Source organism: Halichondria panicea, chromosome 11, assembly GCF_963675165.1.
Source record: "Halichondria panicea chromosome 11, odHalPani1.1, whole genome shotgun sequence".
NCBI lineage: Eukaryota > Metazoa > Porifera > Demospongiae > Suberitida > Halichondriidae > Halichondria > Halichondria panicea.
The window spans coordinates 577501-593331 of record NC_087387.1 but is presented as its reverse complement, the minus strand read 5'-3'; the positions used below and the strand labels follow the sequence as shown (position 1 = coordinate 593331).

Genomic DNA, 15831 nt, shown 5'->3' with positions numbered 1-15831 from the left:
TACTTATGCTACCCTCAAAAGTAGTACGCTGCCCTAAAAAGTAGCACCTTGTTCCCCTAAGCGGTACTGGCCACACCGCTTTTTTTTTACTAACTGGTGTGCGAAGAGTGGAACCAAAACATGAGCAGTGAAACAAGTACAGAGTTAGGCGTTTTTTATCAGCCAACAGTATTAGTCACGTGGACCAGCCGATAATTATATCATATCCTTATTCAGGGTCTGGCGTGAGACTAAGCAGATATAGCGATTATCCGAAAGATTTAAACTTTTTAATGATAATGCATGGAACTCAAATAGGCTTCACAGACAATTACAAGGATCTCAGGATACAGTATCAGACTGGTCCCAATACTATTCAATCTACGCTCAAACCTTATAAAAAAAATGTTATGTCCAAACAAAATTAACATTACTATTGGAAAAAGTCGTCTTACATGTTTACAAACTCAATTAATTTTTATTATACCTGCAAAACAAAATTATGGTGTTGTGTTCATTTCAGAGCCATTATTTCTTCAAGTGGCTTTCTCGTCACTCCAGGAACCTTTGCATCACCAGCTGGGTATCCAACAGGTAGCAACAACATCACTTTCTCGTTGGCAGGCCTACCCAGCAGGTCCCTCAGGGCACCACCTGCATTCAGTGGGGTGGTTGTCACTGTAACAAGTCCAGCGTTGTGTATAGCCGTTAAGAGGAATCCTGCTGCAATGGCTGTGCTGATTTCGTAGTAGTAGTGAGAGTATCGCACACCGTTGTCTCCTAGGTGATATTGTTGCTTCATAACAATGATCAGATAAGGAGCTTCTTCAAGGTACTGCTTGTCGTGATCAGTATTGAGAAATTTCAAATCAGACACCCATTTGTCACCCATTCTCCTATCGTAATTCGTATACTCTTCTTGTTCAACAATTTCTCTGATCTGTGATTTAATCTTCGAATCTTTGACGACCACAAAAGTCCACGGCTCACAGTGGGCCCCAGAGGGGGAAGTCCCTGCCATCCTAACGATATTCTCGATCACTTCCAACGGGACTGGATCAGTGCTGAACTCACGCACAGAGCGACGTTTATTCATCTCTTCATAGTAAGCTTTTGAGCGAGACAGCATTTCAGCTTCTGATAATCGCTCGGGGCAATACGGAATGTGTAGAGTATCGGCTGAGTGCAGAGGTGGTGCTGTAGACTCATCGGGTAATTCTTCATCGAATTCAGAGAGAGGATGTTCGCCTTTATCGAAGCGTGTGGTGTTCTTGGCAGGAGGTGTTGAGCCAGTTGTCCTGGTGAGGATCACTAGGAGTCTTTGAACTCCCAGTAGCGTGACTACAATCACTAGTAGAGCAGTAATGAGTGGCAAGTAAGCAGCCAGGAGCGGGGCATTCTCTGCAATCCATGTCCAATTAGAATCCATAGTGTTAACTTTTTTAATTACTCCATGCAGCGCAGGTACCAAGAGTTCATTCTAATGTAATGAACTCTTGACTGCACACACAAGATCAGTTGGGCGTGGCCAACCAGTGAGATAGGTGGGCGTGACCGTCACCCACACTACTGTTTGTGTCTAAAGATGGCTGTAATCAAGTCGACTCTAAGGAGCCTGTTTCGCTTCCCAGCCAGACTTAAATCATACAAGCTCTTTCTATTCATTGGAATAATTCTGGTAGCTTTATTCCTACTACTGAACCGACAACCCACCTCCAGGAAAGTGGAACATCAATCACGTCCGACAAGAACACTATACTCTATTTCCAAAGAGACAAACGATATATTTAAGACTGGATGCCTCTTTCATTCTTGCTTCGATGTCAATGTATGCTCAATACGCTTCGACGAACATATCGGAGTCTACGTGTACGATCATTTTGAGTACGTTAGCTCGCAAACATCATTTGTCCCGGAAATATCTGATGAATATTCGGAACTATTGTCGGCCATAAAGAAGAGCCGATATTACGAGCCTGATATAGACAAGGCGTGCGTGTTTATACCCTCTCTGGACACGCTGAGTCAGGCAAAGATGGACGTACAGCTGATATCAATTATCTTAAACAGCCAACCGCGGTGAGCACATAATTATTATATTATGTATACATGTAGCTATAATATATGGTATGGTGACTGACTATCATTAATTTGAGAATTCTTGTTTCCCCTCCAGGTGGCATGATGGAGAAAACCATTTGATATTCAACATGCTCCCTGGAGCCCCGCCCCATTACAACACGACCCCTGATTTTTACTACGGAAAGGTAGAATAATTATAAGTTGCTAATGCTAGTCAGTAGTCCACTACAAGTGTGGCTGTGGTTGTGTGTGTTGTGTTACTGTAGTTTTGCCCCAGGCTATGCTGGCAGGTGGTAGCTTCACCAGTGGTTCTTATAGAGACAAGTTTGACATCTCACTGCCTATGTATAACTCCCTCACCCGACACTTGTACACTGACTCAAGCAATGGAGAGAGGTATGAGTGAAAGTGAGGAAAATGGGGGAGAGATGTGGCCATGGGAAGAAAACAGTGTACAAAATGCGTGTACATTTTGTTATGTAACTTGAATTCCGTGGATCCAATTTCAACGATTTTCTGATTTTCTGAAAGCTTAGAAAAATACCTTTCAAATGGTACCATCAAAGTTCATATTTGAGAGATAATATTATTTGCTAATTTGGCGATACCATGGATTGCCCATGGTCCAAGGCCGAAAATGACAAATTTTGGCCCCGACAAAATTTTTGATTTAAACACATCATTTGAAAGGTCTTTTTCTAAGCTTTCATAAAATCATAACATTTTTGAAATTGGAGCCACGGTACTAAAGTTATGGCTGTTGAAAGATTCAACTACACTAGCTCGCGTTTAATCAATGATTCGGAGACTCTTTCAGCTGCCATAATATGTACAGTGTCAAGTGCACGATCGAAGAAAATGTGAAAATGATAATTATATAATAATAATTATGGTACATGTAGCTAAAGAAGCTATATCCTGTTGTTAGTCTCGATCATGTATATATATCATGTACTGCAGGTCCCACTTGCTCACTGTGCTCACTCATGGATGGTACTCTCAGGGCATGGCCGATCAGCTTCACCTCCTCGTACATGAGAACAAGGATGACGTTCTATTACTGGAAACAAACTGTCCGGATCACCTGATGTCACATGATCAACTTCCGTGGAAACGCTGCAACCGAAATGAAGGAAAAGTGTATCCCTACCTACAAACTCTGACAGTAAGTATATTATTCAGTAATTTCAGAAATGATCTTTACCAAATTTTGTATTTTGTTCCAGTCGTCTCAGTTCTGTCTGCTGATACCTGGACTGCGACCTGGGTCACCTGACCTACTGGATATCCTCATGACAGTACGTTGCAGTCAATCCAATAAAACTCGGGAGTATAATTATGTATTTGATCCAATTCCCTTTGAGGCAAAATTCTTAACAGCTAGTATGCTGTATATGTACTGTTCAGAATGTCTGTATTTGTAATGCTGGTCCTAGTGTGTGTTTGGTCCTTGGCTAAATTTCACAGTTGATTGGTACTGTATTATACACAAGTGTACTATTATTTCGCTCGTTTCTCTTCATTCCCTTCCTCCATTACCTTGTCCTATATACGTGCAGGGCTGTATCCCTGTGATTTTAGACGATGACTATGTTCTACCATTCTCCGAAGTCCTTGACTGGTCGCAGGCGTCTGTCAGGTGCTGGTCACATGACATGGTGGGTGTGGCTTCACAGCTAAGGGACATCCCCCATTCCTCTATTCATGAGATGCGTGAAAAAGTTAGATTTCTATACGATCATTATTTTTCATCGCTGCCTAAAATTGCATTGACAACACTGGACATTCTTAATGAGAGGGTTTTCCCCACATCAGCAAGGAGCAGTGAGGTAATGATGATGTCATTCTATACACTGAATATTTGTTGAGCATGTGCATCATATTTGCAGCTGTGGACCACCGGACAGACAAGCAGCAAGGTTGGCATATTTAATACTGATTAATGTATGTACATGTATCACATGCATGTATCAAATGCTGACGCTATAATTCTAAAACACGATTTATCTAATTATATGCATGCTGTGCTGGGAAATGGAATATTCACAGTGTACTTTGGTTGGTGTTTGTATTCGGAGCTGGTTTCCATAGTAATTGCACAATTTTAAAATAATTATGCTTCAACCCAACGCTTTTTGTGTACAGTGCTTGCATATTGTTGAGTTATTGTAAACAGTGTTCGTATGAATTGACAATTTTACAGTTTACAACTGCCGGAGCTGATCTTGACCTTTTGACCCCTCCTTCTGACGAGGGATTCACAGCTGTGATACTGACCTATAGTCGAGTCAGTGAACTGTTCAAAACTATACGCAGTATGTCTGCTGCTCCTAGTCTGGCTAAGGTAGGCGTGGCTGTAATACCATGTACTGTATTGTAAGTAATGTAGACCACCACCTCTCTATTGAGACCACTCAGTACTGTCCCTACAATGCTATCACTATTGACCTCCCTAAAGAGACCACCTCTCTATTAAGACCACTCAGTACTGTCCCTACAATGCTATCACTATTGACCTCCCTAAAGAGACCACCTCTCTATTGAGACCACTCAGTACTGTCCCTACAATGCTCACACTATTGACCTCCCTAAAGAGACCACCTCTCTATTGAGACCACTCAGTACTGTCCCTACAATGCTCACACTATTAACCTCCCTAAAGCTCTCTATTGAGACCACTCAGTACTGTCCCTACAATGCTATCACTATTGACCTCCCTAAAGCTCTCTATTGAGACCACTCAGTACTGTCCCTACAGTGCTATCACTATTGACCTCCCTAAAGCTCTCTATTGAGACCACTCAGTACTGTCCCTACAGTGCTATCACTATTAACCTCCCTAAAGCTCTCTATTGAGACCACTCAGTACTGTCCCTACAATGCTATCACTATTAACCTCCCTAAAGCTCTCTATTGAGACCACTCAGTACTGTCCCTACAATGCTATCACTATTAACCTACCTAAAGCTCTCTATTGAGACCACTCAGTACTGTCCCTACAATGCTATCACTATTAACCTCCCTAAAGCTCTCTATTGAGACCACTCAGTACTGTCCCTACAATGCTATCACTATTGACCTCCCTAGAGACCACCTCTCTATTGAGACCTATCTCTTGAATTGTAGACAGTTTTCCATGTAACGTAGCTGTTCAAGTTGGGAAATATTGACCACTAATATATGTTCCTATAATTATACCTAAGAGGCAGTACATGTGTGTGAAGTGAAGTTTCTTGACTGCTAACATTATCAGCAAGTATACTGTTCCCTCGATAATACAGTGAGATTTGTCCATTGTGGTCACCCTATAAACTAATCACCCTTCTACATGTATATGATAGATAATAACACAGCCAGGCTAGTAATCTCCTAATTATAGCTGTGTCAGACCACCTCATTATCTTATAACCACCACTGCCCAAGGGTGACGTATACATGTATTATCAGGTAGTGCATGACCATTCATGCACTCTTGATTCCTGACACTATATACACACATTTTACTTGTTCTGTATAACCTGTGCAATCTTAAGAGTATGATAGCGACAATTACTCACCAGAACATGGATGTGCCTAGTACATGTACATGTACATACATTTGTGATGCTGTGTGTGGTACTGAACGTGTGTAGTGCTACTGTAGGTACATGCATGTACTGTGGTTCTCGTTCTCATAGTGTGTTTGTGTTTGTGTGTGTAGCATTTTTATTTTATCTCTACAGATTTTAGTCGTTTGGAACAATGTGGACAAACAGCCTCCACCAGGTTTGTGAATATAACAGACAACGAATTCACTCATTTCACACTTGCACTAGGCTCTTATAATTATTGTGCAGACTCCTGCCCACACACACCACACACACACACACACCCACACCACACACACCCACACCATACACACACACACACACACACACACACGCATACACACAGCTTCTAAGTGGCCTCATATCAACCGACCTATTCAGATAATTCGGAGCAAACAGAATCGGCTCAGCAATCGTTTCTACCCATACCCAGAGATACAGACAGCGGCTGTATTCTCATTGGACGATGACATCACCATGTTAACAGCAGATGAGCTGGAGTTTGGCTACAAGGTAGGTACACACACATAGCTAACCAGTGGCCATAATAGCAGCCATTCTGTACAGTTGCCATAGCAGCTAGCCACTCTACTGTAAGGTACAAGTGTGAGCTAAACTGTCAAATTTATGACCTCAATTTTCTTGTATTATACGTACACACCCTTTGAAATTATGACCAGAATTTTCTTGTAATTAATTTTAAGGTAATAGCACCCTTTCATCAGTTTTGCGACGCCCCTCATTTACTTCATTGTCTGTGTTGCATGAAGCTTCATGTCATGTACATGTATGGGCAATATATAATTATATCTTACAAAGCTTTATTCACATGTACATGTAACAGACATCTCGGCACCTTTTCAATTTTTGTTAATTTTCGTTTTATAATTATGTACTTGTACTTGTTGTACAGCAGCTGTCTTCTATTAGGTTTGAAATCAGTAAATCTCTTTATGATAATCTGTACCATCTGCTGTATTTCGCTTCACCAGTGCTAGCATGTGCTATTTACTTAGTCCTTAACAAGCTTACCTGCGCATGATAACCCGTTATCTATTGAAGAGTTTACATGTGCTGACCCACTATGTGTACTAGTCTAACTTGTACTATAGGAATGTCTATACTCTATCTCTGACAAGACGTTGCTCTATTTTTTCCCTAGAGCCTTTACTACAATGTCTACTGGTATTTTACATCCAGAGCTTTGCCTTACATATGTGTATATTATGTTGACACTGTGTACATAGTTGCACATGTATAATTATGTCATAATCATGTCAAACAAAGTGTTATCTACTCTAGCTTTGATTTTGTAGGAGGCTCATGTAGTTCATTTTCAGTAGTTCTTCTGAAGCTTCCTGAGCTGTGCTGATCGATAGGAAGTGAGCAATGTGAACTTCTGATACCTGTACACATTATAATCATTGTGTACATCGTGTAGGGCTGTAGAACATTCATACATGTAGTGTATTTGCCTTGAGGCATTTCCGTGGTTAGAGTTGATATTATTATGAGCCTGTATACAACACTACCTCTCCTTTGAACATGTCTTGGTTCACTGCTTTCATGCTTTAATTGTCTTATTACCTACAAGATCACTTACAAGATAGTTTTCTTGCCCATTCATGTTTCCTTCATAGAAGGTCAATTTCTATGTTCAGTGTAAGTAGGGTACGTGTGTATCTGTGTTCAGCTGTCAAGTTGCCTTGACTACCACTAGCTGCTCAACCTTGTCAGCAAGTTTTGTTGATGTGTTTTGTCTACCTTCATTTAATCCCCCTTCCACGTACACCCACACACACCGTACACCCACACACACACACACATCAAGTTCTGCTTATGTGTTTCGTCTACCTTCGTTTACCCCCCCACACACACACACACACACACACCACACACGCACTCACACACACACACACACACACACACACACACACACACAACACACACACATTCACACACACACACACACACACACACACACACACACACACACACACACACACACACACACACACACACACAGGCTTGGCAGGAGTTTCCCAATCGATTAGTCGGATTTCCCGGTCGAGTACACTCTAAGGAGAGCTCTCCTGAGGGCAAGCTACGATACGAGTCCAGCTGGCTTAACAACATATCACTCGTACTTACTGGTGCTGCTTTCTATCACAATGTGAGCTGCACTATAATTATTATATAATAATAAGTATGAACTTGCAGAGGCTATTAGTTACACAAAACAACACGATATGAATGGTTGCCTAAAAGGTTTTTGTAGGTTTGTTTGTACAGCAAAAATGGGTTTAATGGTATTGTCACATATTTCATATTTAACACTTTTCCCTAATTGCTGAAGTTTCCACCTACCGTATGTCACGGCTCTGGCTGGCTCTGGCTGGCACACCGTATGTCACGGCTCTGGCTGTCAGTGTGTGAAGTAGTTGTTTTAGCTGTTCACACGTCCTCACATGCAACATGCATGATTGTACTGCTGGCTTGTTTGTGTAGCCTGTGCATTCATCTGACACTAACTTCATTGTGTCTATCAGTTGAATTTTTAGTGGTACATGTAGTATCACTTCTGTATTTGCTTGAAAACAAAAGATGCTACTAAGATGCTACTATACACATGTACATGTGTTATTAAAGCATTGATGCATGTTTCTAAACAACAAGCATTAATGCATTTCGCAATGTTCAATTTTTACGATTTCCCAATATCGAATGTTTTTATTCCGTATATTAAACTTAACTGCCTTGCCTCTCTTTCTCACTATAGTATTATAACTACCTCTACACTTACCAAATGCCGTCAAGGATACGCCAGTGGGTTGACGAACACATGAACTGTGAAGACATTGCTATGAACTTCCTCATTGCCAACTATACAGCATTGCCACCATTGAAAGTACGTTCGTTAAAACATGCTGCTCTATATAATATTATATAGGCCTGCCAATTATTGTCGAAATAATTATGTAGGCTATGTGTGAGTACATGTATTTTGTGAAAGGTGACCTCAATAATCATGATACATGATCCCAAAATGTTAAGTGATTCATTTCCACTTCACGATGTATAAGGAATTATCGTGAGCCATTAGCAGATTAATTCCCACCAAATTGCTAGGATACTTCTGTGATACTTGATACTCTTATTAGCGAAATACTGTTACAGTATCACTATGGATGCACGGAAGTAGGAACCTACCGTTAAATGTGGTTAATACTGTACAGAAATTTGATCTATCTACTTCCGATTTCGTGTGATCACACTCTACACATAGTTGATACCTTGTAAGGAAGCCTAGTGTAGCGGTCTGTATGACACGTGTGTGTGTGTGTGTGTGTCTAGAGCTGCGTACATGTACAGTAACGGCAAACTTCCATAATCATCTTGAGCATCTTACATCACCGACATTCCACTGTGTATTTTGAAGCTCTATATACCGTGTTGCAACTAACTAGTTTAGCAAAAAACAGCATGATTTGAAGCTATAATTAGCGCATGTAGTTTCATATGTTTATTATTAGTAACCTTGCATGCAATCGTATGCTTAAAGCTACACCAGCTATTTTTGCTGATAAAGTAGTTAAGTAAACATGTTATTAGGGTGGAGTGGGTTATAATGATATTCATAGACCGTGCTGAAAGCTCGTATCCGCACGCAGGTTCCATTAAGCTAGGCTCTGCAATATAATAGTACGTGTAGATATTTCCTGTCTATGTAGACTTACATATACCTTTAATTGAACTCCGACACTTTGATGTCTTTCAAGTTGAAGCTGCTTACCTTACAGCAATGCTGTTGTGCATGACTTTGAAGTGTTACGAATTCATGGCTCAAGTTGAAATGAGAGTATACTTGTAAAGTATTAAGCTACACCTGATACACCAACAAACTTGGACTGGTTGATATTGATAATCATTACCAAATTATAGTTGCTATTCACTGTGCGTGTACTTTAGTGGTATGCAGCTTGCCCCTGTATGAGAGCTAGCTGTGTGTGTAGGTAGCGTGTGAAGTAGGTCCTCTTCCCCCCCTATATGTTTGTCCATAGCCAGTAATGCATACCCACTTGTGTCATGGTGTTTGTGTGTCATGTTGCAACATGCCTTGTTTTGCCTCTGGGGCCCAAGGCAACCACATTGTGTACTAGTTCATTCCAGGCTGCGTTTGTACATGTAATTAGTCTGAGCTCTAATGTGCAGCTGTGGGAAAGATTGGAGACAATGATATAATGCAGCTGCTCTCACTGCGGTGGTTGTGTGCTGTGGTGGGTGGGTATATGGGTTTTTCACTGTGAATACTTGTGGTTCCTACTATGAATGTACTTCCTGTTTCCATGGTGTTTGTTGATTTCCTGTCCTTGCAGACAAATTATTAAAATGGGACATTTGAGCTGGTACAATATCACACACTTGTTGCATTCGTGCCCAAAGTACTTGTGAATTGTACCCTCTTTATGCCTTTCACACGCCTTTCACACAGAGCTTATAGTCCAATTTTTGAAGCACTTTAAAGTGCCCTCAAATATCAACACTCCACACAATGACATATATAACTTTATATAGTGAAATCTTCCGATTGTTTTCCAGAGCCCCAGAGTTCTGTGGGACAAATAGTTGGAACCTAGAGTCCCATTGTTTATTGTGTCACCTAATGCAGCACACCTGGTGTGTGGTGGGTGTTTAGGCTGTCTGGCGCTTATCTCTCTCTATTGTCTACATTTGGACTAGTCGGCTTTTCTCACTCTGTATAAAGTAAATACTACACTGTGCATTTAGCTAATGTAGCTTGGAAAGATTCCTGCATGTGTTTACAAACTTTAAAATAGCATTTTATAATTAGCTGTGCGTTTATCATAGCTAGTTTTTAGTTGTTATAATAATTATCTTTTGATTTTATCATAAGCTTGTCCTAACATACTGCATGCGTTTAGACGGCTGTTGATTCGTATTCTTCTAAGCCTGAGCATGGTACGAAAAGGTTGCTTAGTATCCATATTTTTTATGTGTCTTGTTTACACCTGAAGGTATGTTTCATAGTGTTTATCGGACAGTTTAAAACAAACAATATGGTAAACTGTTTCTCTTGAAACATGTCCTGATTAGTTCCATTTTGGCCCTCAAAACAACTGAAGCACTTAAAAGTTTTGTTTATAATCTAAGCCATTAGTGCTAATTCCTTCGTACCAGGTCGTCTTCTCTGTTTAATGAGCCGTGAAAGCCATAGTCTACCAATTAATTTGCGTTGTAACCCGACACTCGGCCACGTGTTCTTATCACTCCCCAGTTTACTTTAAAGTAACATTTGCTATCTCACTTCCTTTTTTCCTTGTGCTGCTGGTCAGCTGCTAATGGTAATCATTGCTTGAAGCCCCAAGGACTCCCCCTCACTATAAATGACTAACATTATTCATTGTCTCAGCTACATTTTGTGTGTATGGTAGGTAGATCAAGATGAGGCATGAACGCATTTCGACAAAAAAGATCCCTGGTTTTCCCCCTAAAATCGGGTTTAAGTTTACTATCTAAATGCTTGCATATACTTTTTATAACCCCCCTCCCCACACACACACACACACACACACACACACACACACACACACACACACACACACACCACTGTAGATCTCAGCACGGAAGAAATTCACCTGCCCGACATGTACCACTGAAGAATCGCTATGGAATGATCCTGAGCATTACCTCGAGCGCAATGAATGTGTGAACATCTTTGAACGTTTCTTTGAGGGTATGCCCCTACAAACAGTCAAGTTCAGACTCGACCCTGTTCTCTACAAGGAACCTATGTCAGAGTTATTTCAGTCGTTTCCTGGAATTGGTGAACTATGAGAACAATCTGATGGGGTATCCATTTTGTAGTAGCTATGTACAGTATCAATAGCTGACAAATCTCTCTTTTTTATTTCACAACCCGTGTCATTATGCAATCAATCAACAAACATCTTCATCATGTCACGAGTTTCACCATTTAAGGCATTAATAATTATTATTTCCCTTTAACAGTTTTAATTGGCCAGTCATACCAAGTAGTTTACTACTCAGCAAATGTCATAATTATTACATAATCGATCTTATATGTACTGAAAAATTATTTGTTAAAAAAATTTCTTCGCATAATTTCAAATGTACATTCAAGTGGCTGCATAGTAGATCAAGATAAAGTGCACAACCGAGTTATGCATGTGATTAAACAAAAGAAAAAGTTGAGGGTACAAAGTTGCAGATTTTAAAGTTTGCTGTTGCAGTTGCTGTTTGTGTGTGGTGTAAACTATACTGCTGTACTGCGTGAGGTTGATTCGGATTTGGTTCGGAATTTCTGAAAGTCTTGAGAAATCAGTTCGTCCTGTAGAAGAAAGTGAGCATTATAATTGTATAACAACCTCAAATATAGCTACAATATTCACTAATTTAAAAGTAAGGACAATGCCATGACAAACACACACAATTAATATATTCACTGTAAACAACAATAATAACAACGCATAGAATAATTATGTACATATAAACGCAGCTAGGCCATTTTTAAAACGTTGACACACATACTTACCAGATTCTGCTCTCCTCTGTTTGGATAGAAGGCAGCCACCAGATCAGCGAGAATACTTCCAAAGAAGCCGACAAACCTCGTTCTAAACGCCTCCATATCTGAAATTTCATATTTTATAATGTTCCGATAGCTTCTCAAATGTAACATGACCACCTCGACAGTTGTGAGTTCATTGCTTTCAATCTTTATAGCTCCAGCTTCAATATCGTACAGCTTCTTCAAGTCTTCCAATTGGATTTGTGATAAATTCTCTCTCAGTTCGTTTGGCAGTGATGTTGGTACTAGACGTCTTATGTCGTCTCCATCTTCAGAGATGTGGACCTCATTTTCCATCGTCAACAAATCAACGGAAGAGTCGGTTACATCAACACTGCTCCCCTCACTCGCTATATCTGTGGAGGAGGAAGCTCCTAGGTTGGTCCCACGCTGTATTCCTGGATGGAGAATGGCTTGGCTGTCTTCACAACCTGGGTCACTGTCTTTCATTTTGATGAACGAGAATATTAGAGTTCTGCAAGCACTCTCTAGGTCACTGCGGGCTGCTTCTGACTGACTGTCCACAAGGTAGGGTGTCTCCCTTTGGGTAGGTTCTGTACTAACAAGTTTTGAGGCCATGGCTAGCGTTTTTATAGTCTGGCTATTATTAAAACTGTTGTTCTTGTCGGCACATGTACGTAGATCTGTAATAGTAATGGGGGCGTGGCCCACTTATCATTGTGGTTTTATGTGGAGCCACTTAGGCCTATTGCGTCATATTTAATTAGCAGCAAAAGCGCATGCACTATAAAAACAACGGTGTAGGTTCTTACAAGCAGTTGTAAATCATGCAAAAACAAGGAATAGAATCATCAAGCTCTATCGTGTTGTACATAAATTAAGCTAGCTGCAATGGAGCAAGAAGACAAGTTAAAAAGAACTGCAGATGATACTGCTAACATTCTACTGGAGTTTTTTGCAGATGCTCAACAAGCAAAAGACACTCCAGACAAAACAAGAAAAAGAACTAAATCCGTGGAGATAGTAGCAAGAGCTCTGCTATTGGACGGGAGCAGACAGCCTGTTACCATCACCGAAACTGAAGAATTTGTTGTAGTTGAGCTCCCAAGTGGTGCAAACGAAAACAAACACTTATCTTCTAGTGCTTGCGGTGCAGAAGCTACTCCAGTCAAGAGGCCTGGCACACTGCCACTGTCTGCAGATCCAGGAGACCCTCCCCTCTTCTCTCCCTGTAGCTCCTATCCACCTCCAACAAGCAGGATGCCTGTTCACGCCCAGAGCTCACCTACACTTACTGCAAGGATTGTTCCAGGCTGCAATCGTGCAAGCTCTCTGTCCCAGGTAATTTGTCCTTGTGATTTATTTGCTAATGGTTGTGTTTGCTAAACCCATTTGCACGTTAAATTAAAGACGCAACAATTCACTAAGTAGAATCCGTGTTAATTGATTTAATGGTCCGTGTAACTAAGCTAATGGTTGTTTTCCCATAAGCTAGCCAGGTCTGAAAAAATTGGCTTAGCATGAAACACGATAACCTTAACCGTAGGATGGCTGTATTATGCTTGCACAACTTATAATTAATTACACACAGAGTAATAAATTCTGTATGAATATGCTTAGATAGATATGTAATGCTGATATCGCTAATGCTGATATCGCTAATGAATCGTATTATATGATCTGTCTTGTGACTTAATTCACACATAAGCTTTGATGTGTGCAATGATAGTACTTGTCTTTATAAACACCAATAGTTAATGAAATATTTGCACAGTTATCAAGATAAACTCGAGCGTTGAACTCGCAATAAAACACGTGTTTCTTGTTTGTCTGACTGTTTTCACTACATATGAATTTAACTAGCTGAGAATTTGTCAACACAAGTTCACATAACATGCACACATAACACACACACACACACACACACACACACACACACACACACACACACACACACACACACACACACACACACACACACACACACACACACACACACACAGATGTCTACTTGCTGCCCATCAGATCCTATGAAGATGCGTGCAAAGGCCATAGCCGATCGTTTAAAGATAATTGGAGACATCATCGAAAACGATCAAAAGTATGAGAAAATAACAGAAAATCTGGCTACCCTCATTTCGCCACGCAATGTTGGACCAAGTGGATCGATTTGGCAGCAAGTAACAACTGTCTTTCAAAGTATCTACAGGATCTTAACTGATCTCACTGCAGCGTTCGGTGACTCACGACCACCGGACCAAGACCCGAGATGGCAGCAATTCTCTAAGGCATGGGGGGTACTGAGAGACGACCTCGTTCCACAAATCAGCTCCTTTGGAGGATGGGTAAGTAGTTAATATTGCTCAATTAGGATAGTGTATGTGAACCGAGGACATCCTTAATTGTGGTGTTATTGCCTCGAGTAATTGTTAATGGCTTCTTCATACACATCTACAAGTAAACAAAAGCACAAGCTTGCCCTGGTGAAATTCTAATGTAACTAGGCAACAATAGCTTGATAAAATTAAAGTTTGGCTTTGATAAATAAGTGATGTGATAATGCGATGAATAGGATATAATTATTGGAAGCAAGCCAAAAACTGCTTTTTGTTGTCAAGCACTTGTGTGGCCATTATGGCTAATGTAATTAAGAAAAGCAGGTCTCAGCATGATCATTGTTCCCATGTTCAATAGCTGATCGTAGACACGTAAACTGATAAACTGACACACACATGTGTTTATGGGATGTATAACTCGTTACATGAGGGGGTGTGTGTGATGGCTTTACTATTGTGCAATGCCTTGTTGTTGGTAGCCTGGGGGTAATGGATATCCCTTAATTAACAAATTGAACACCTGCAACTAATTAATTTTGTGACAACACATTCTGCCGACATTCCCAATTAACCCATTAGCAATAATAATATTATTATGACTACCACTGTTCCCTCCAAATGTGCAGGCTGCGTTCTTGAGGGATACTGCTGCTATGATTGTCAGTCCTCGATCAGATGACCATCACATGATTGGTTCCCCCTGCCTCCCTCGAACCCTCCCCATCTCACACAGTACCCCCACTTGTCACCCACGATCCAGACAGCTGCTGCAAGAATACCAACCCTCACCGGGCAGCCAGCGTTCTCTGAGGTTCACCCGGTCCCACACCCTGCCTTGTGAGCAACACCCTCGAAAGTTATGGAGCTTAAGTGAGAGTGGCAGCTTGGTAGACGGCGATGGAAACGACGATTTTTCCGAAAGCCTGAAGCTTGAAAGCGAAAAAAGAGAATCGGATCATGAAGGTAGCAGAGTTTCATTGGATAGTGTTTCGAGAATCCTTGAGCAGCGTGGTGACTTTGAAGATGAGGATGAGTCAGTGTTTACCATAGACCTTCCCACACCAAACTCACTAACAATAGTCTCGTCCCCACACTGCCAGGAAATAAACGAAACTGAGCCACTTTGCGATAGCGGACATGTTTCGTCGTGGTCCATCTCCTCCACCCCTCCTTCATTTGTCCTTGGGGGCACTCCCCTTCATACTGACTCAGCTGTAGATGTGAGCAGTCCGCAAGCCAATAGGGAGAAGATACGACCCAAAAGTGGATCCTTTGG

At 41.0% G+C, this 15831-nt stretch overlaps 4 protein-coding genes across 4 annotated transcripts in view; 2 read left to right on the top strand and 2 right to left on the bottom strand.

The window, feature by feature from the left end:
* Nucleotides 1–259: 259 nt before the first annotated feature.
* On the bottom strand, nucleotides 260–1484 carry LOC135343641 (iodotyrosine deiodinase-like). Its single transcript, XM_064540610.1, has one exon. It carries the CDS (start codon nucleotides 1406–1408, stop codon nucleotides 494–496), a length of 915 nt encoding a protein of 304 aa, XP_064396680.1. The 5' UTR covers nucleotides 1409–1484; the 3' UTR covers nucleotides 260–493.
* A 38-nt stretch (nucleotides 1485–1522) lies between these two features.
* LOC135344543 (exostosin-2-like) lies at nucleotides 1523–11755 on the top strand. Its single transcript, XM_064541765.1, has 13 exons — nucleotides 1523–2058; nucleotides 2156–2246; nucleotides 2339–2457; nucleotides 3022–3226; nucleotides 3288–3359; nucleotides 3621–3890; nucleotides 3951–3980; nucleotides 4265–4405; nucleotides 5784–5826; nucleotides 5995–6161; nucleotides 7675–7821; nucleotides 8428–8556; nucleotides 11283–11755. Exons 1-13 carry the CDS (start codon nucleotides 1565–1567, stop codon nucleotides 11502–11504), a joined length of 2130 nt encoding a protein of 709 aa, XP_064397835.1. The 5' UTR covers nucleotides 1523–1564; the 3' UTR covers nucleotides 11505–11755.
* Nucleotides 11756–11789: 34 nt separating this feature from the next.
* LOC135344546 (uncharacterized) lies at nucleotides 11790–12919 on the bottom strand. The gene is made up of 2 exons (XM_064541769.1): nucleotides 12223–12919; nucleotides 11790–12018 (listed from the first exon to the last, which is right to left on the bottom strand). The coding sequence occupies exons 1-2, from the start codon at nucleotides 12835–12837 to the stop codon at nucleotides 11944–11946; spliced, it is 690 nt and encodes a 229-aa protein (XP_064397839.1). The 5' UTR covers nucleotides 12838–12919; the 3' UTR covers nucleotides 11790–11943.
* A 101-nt stretch (nucleotides 12920–13020) lies between these two features.
* The window catches only part of LOC135344544 (uncharacterized), a 3328-nt gene continuing 517 nt past the window's right edge, over nucleotides 13021–15831 (top strand). Inside the window, exons 1-3 of the mRNA XM_064541767.1 lie at nucleotides 13021–13560; nucleotides 14223–14564; nucleotides 15182–15831. The exon at nucleotides 15182–15831 is cut by the window's right edge and continues 517 nt beyond it. Of these exons, the coding sequence (XP_064397837.1) occupies nucleotides 13111–13560; nucleotides 14223–14564; nucleotides 15182–15831 (1442 nt within the window). The 5' untranslated portion in view covers nucleotides 13021–13110. The remainder of the gene's footprint in view (nucleotides 13561–14222; nucleotides 14565–15181) is intronic.

Bases quoted from the DNA above. Each gene is read 5' to 3' on its own strand.
- LOC135344543 (XM_064541765.1), top strand. From the start codon at position 1,565: ATGGCTGTAATCAAGTCGACTCTAAGGAGCCTGTTTCGCTTCCCAGCC. The intron at 3,227-3,287 runs GTAAGTATATTA...ATTTTGTTCCAG, and splicing joins CCTACCTACAAACTCTGACA to TCGTCTCAGTTCTGTCTGCT. The intron at 3,360-3,620 runs GTACGTTGCAGT...ATATACGTGCAG, and splicing joins TACTGGATATCCTCATGACA to GGCTGTATCCCTGTGATTTT.
- LOC135344546 (XM_064541769.1), bottom strand. From the start codon at position 12,837: ATGGCCTCAAAACTTGTTAGTACAGAACCTACCCAAAGGGAGACACCC. The intron at 12,019-12,222 runs GTAAGTATGTGT...TTTCTTCTACAG, and splicing joins ACAGAGGAGAGCAGAATCTG to GACGAACTGATTTCTCAAGA.
- LOC135343641 (XM_064540610.1), bottom strand. From the start codon at position 1,408: ATGGATTCTAATTGGACATGGATTGCAGAGAATGCCCCGCTCCTGGCT.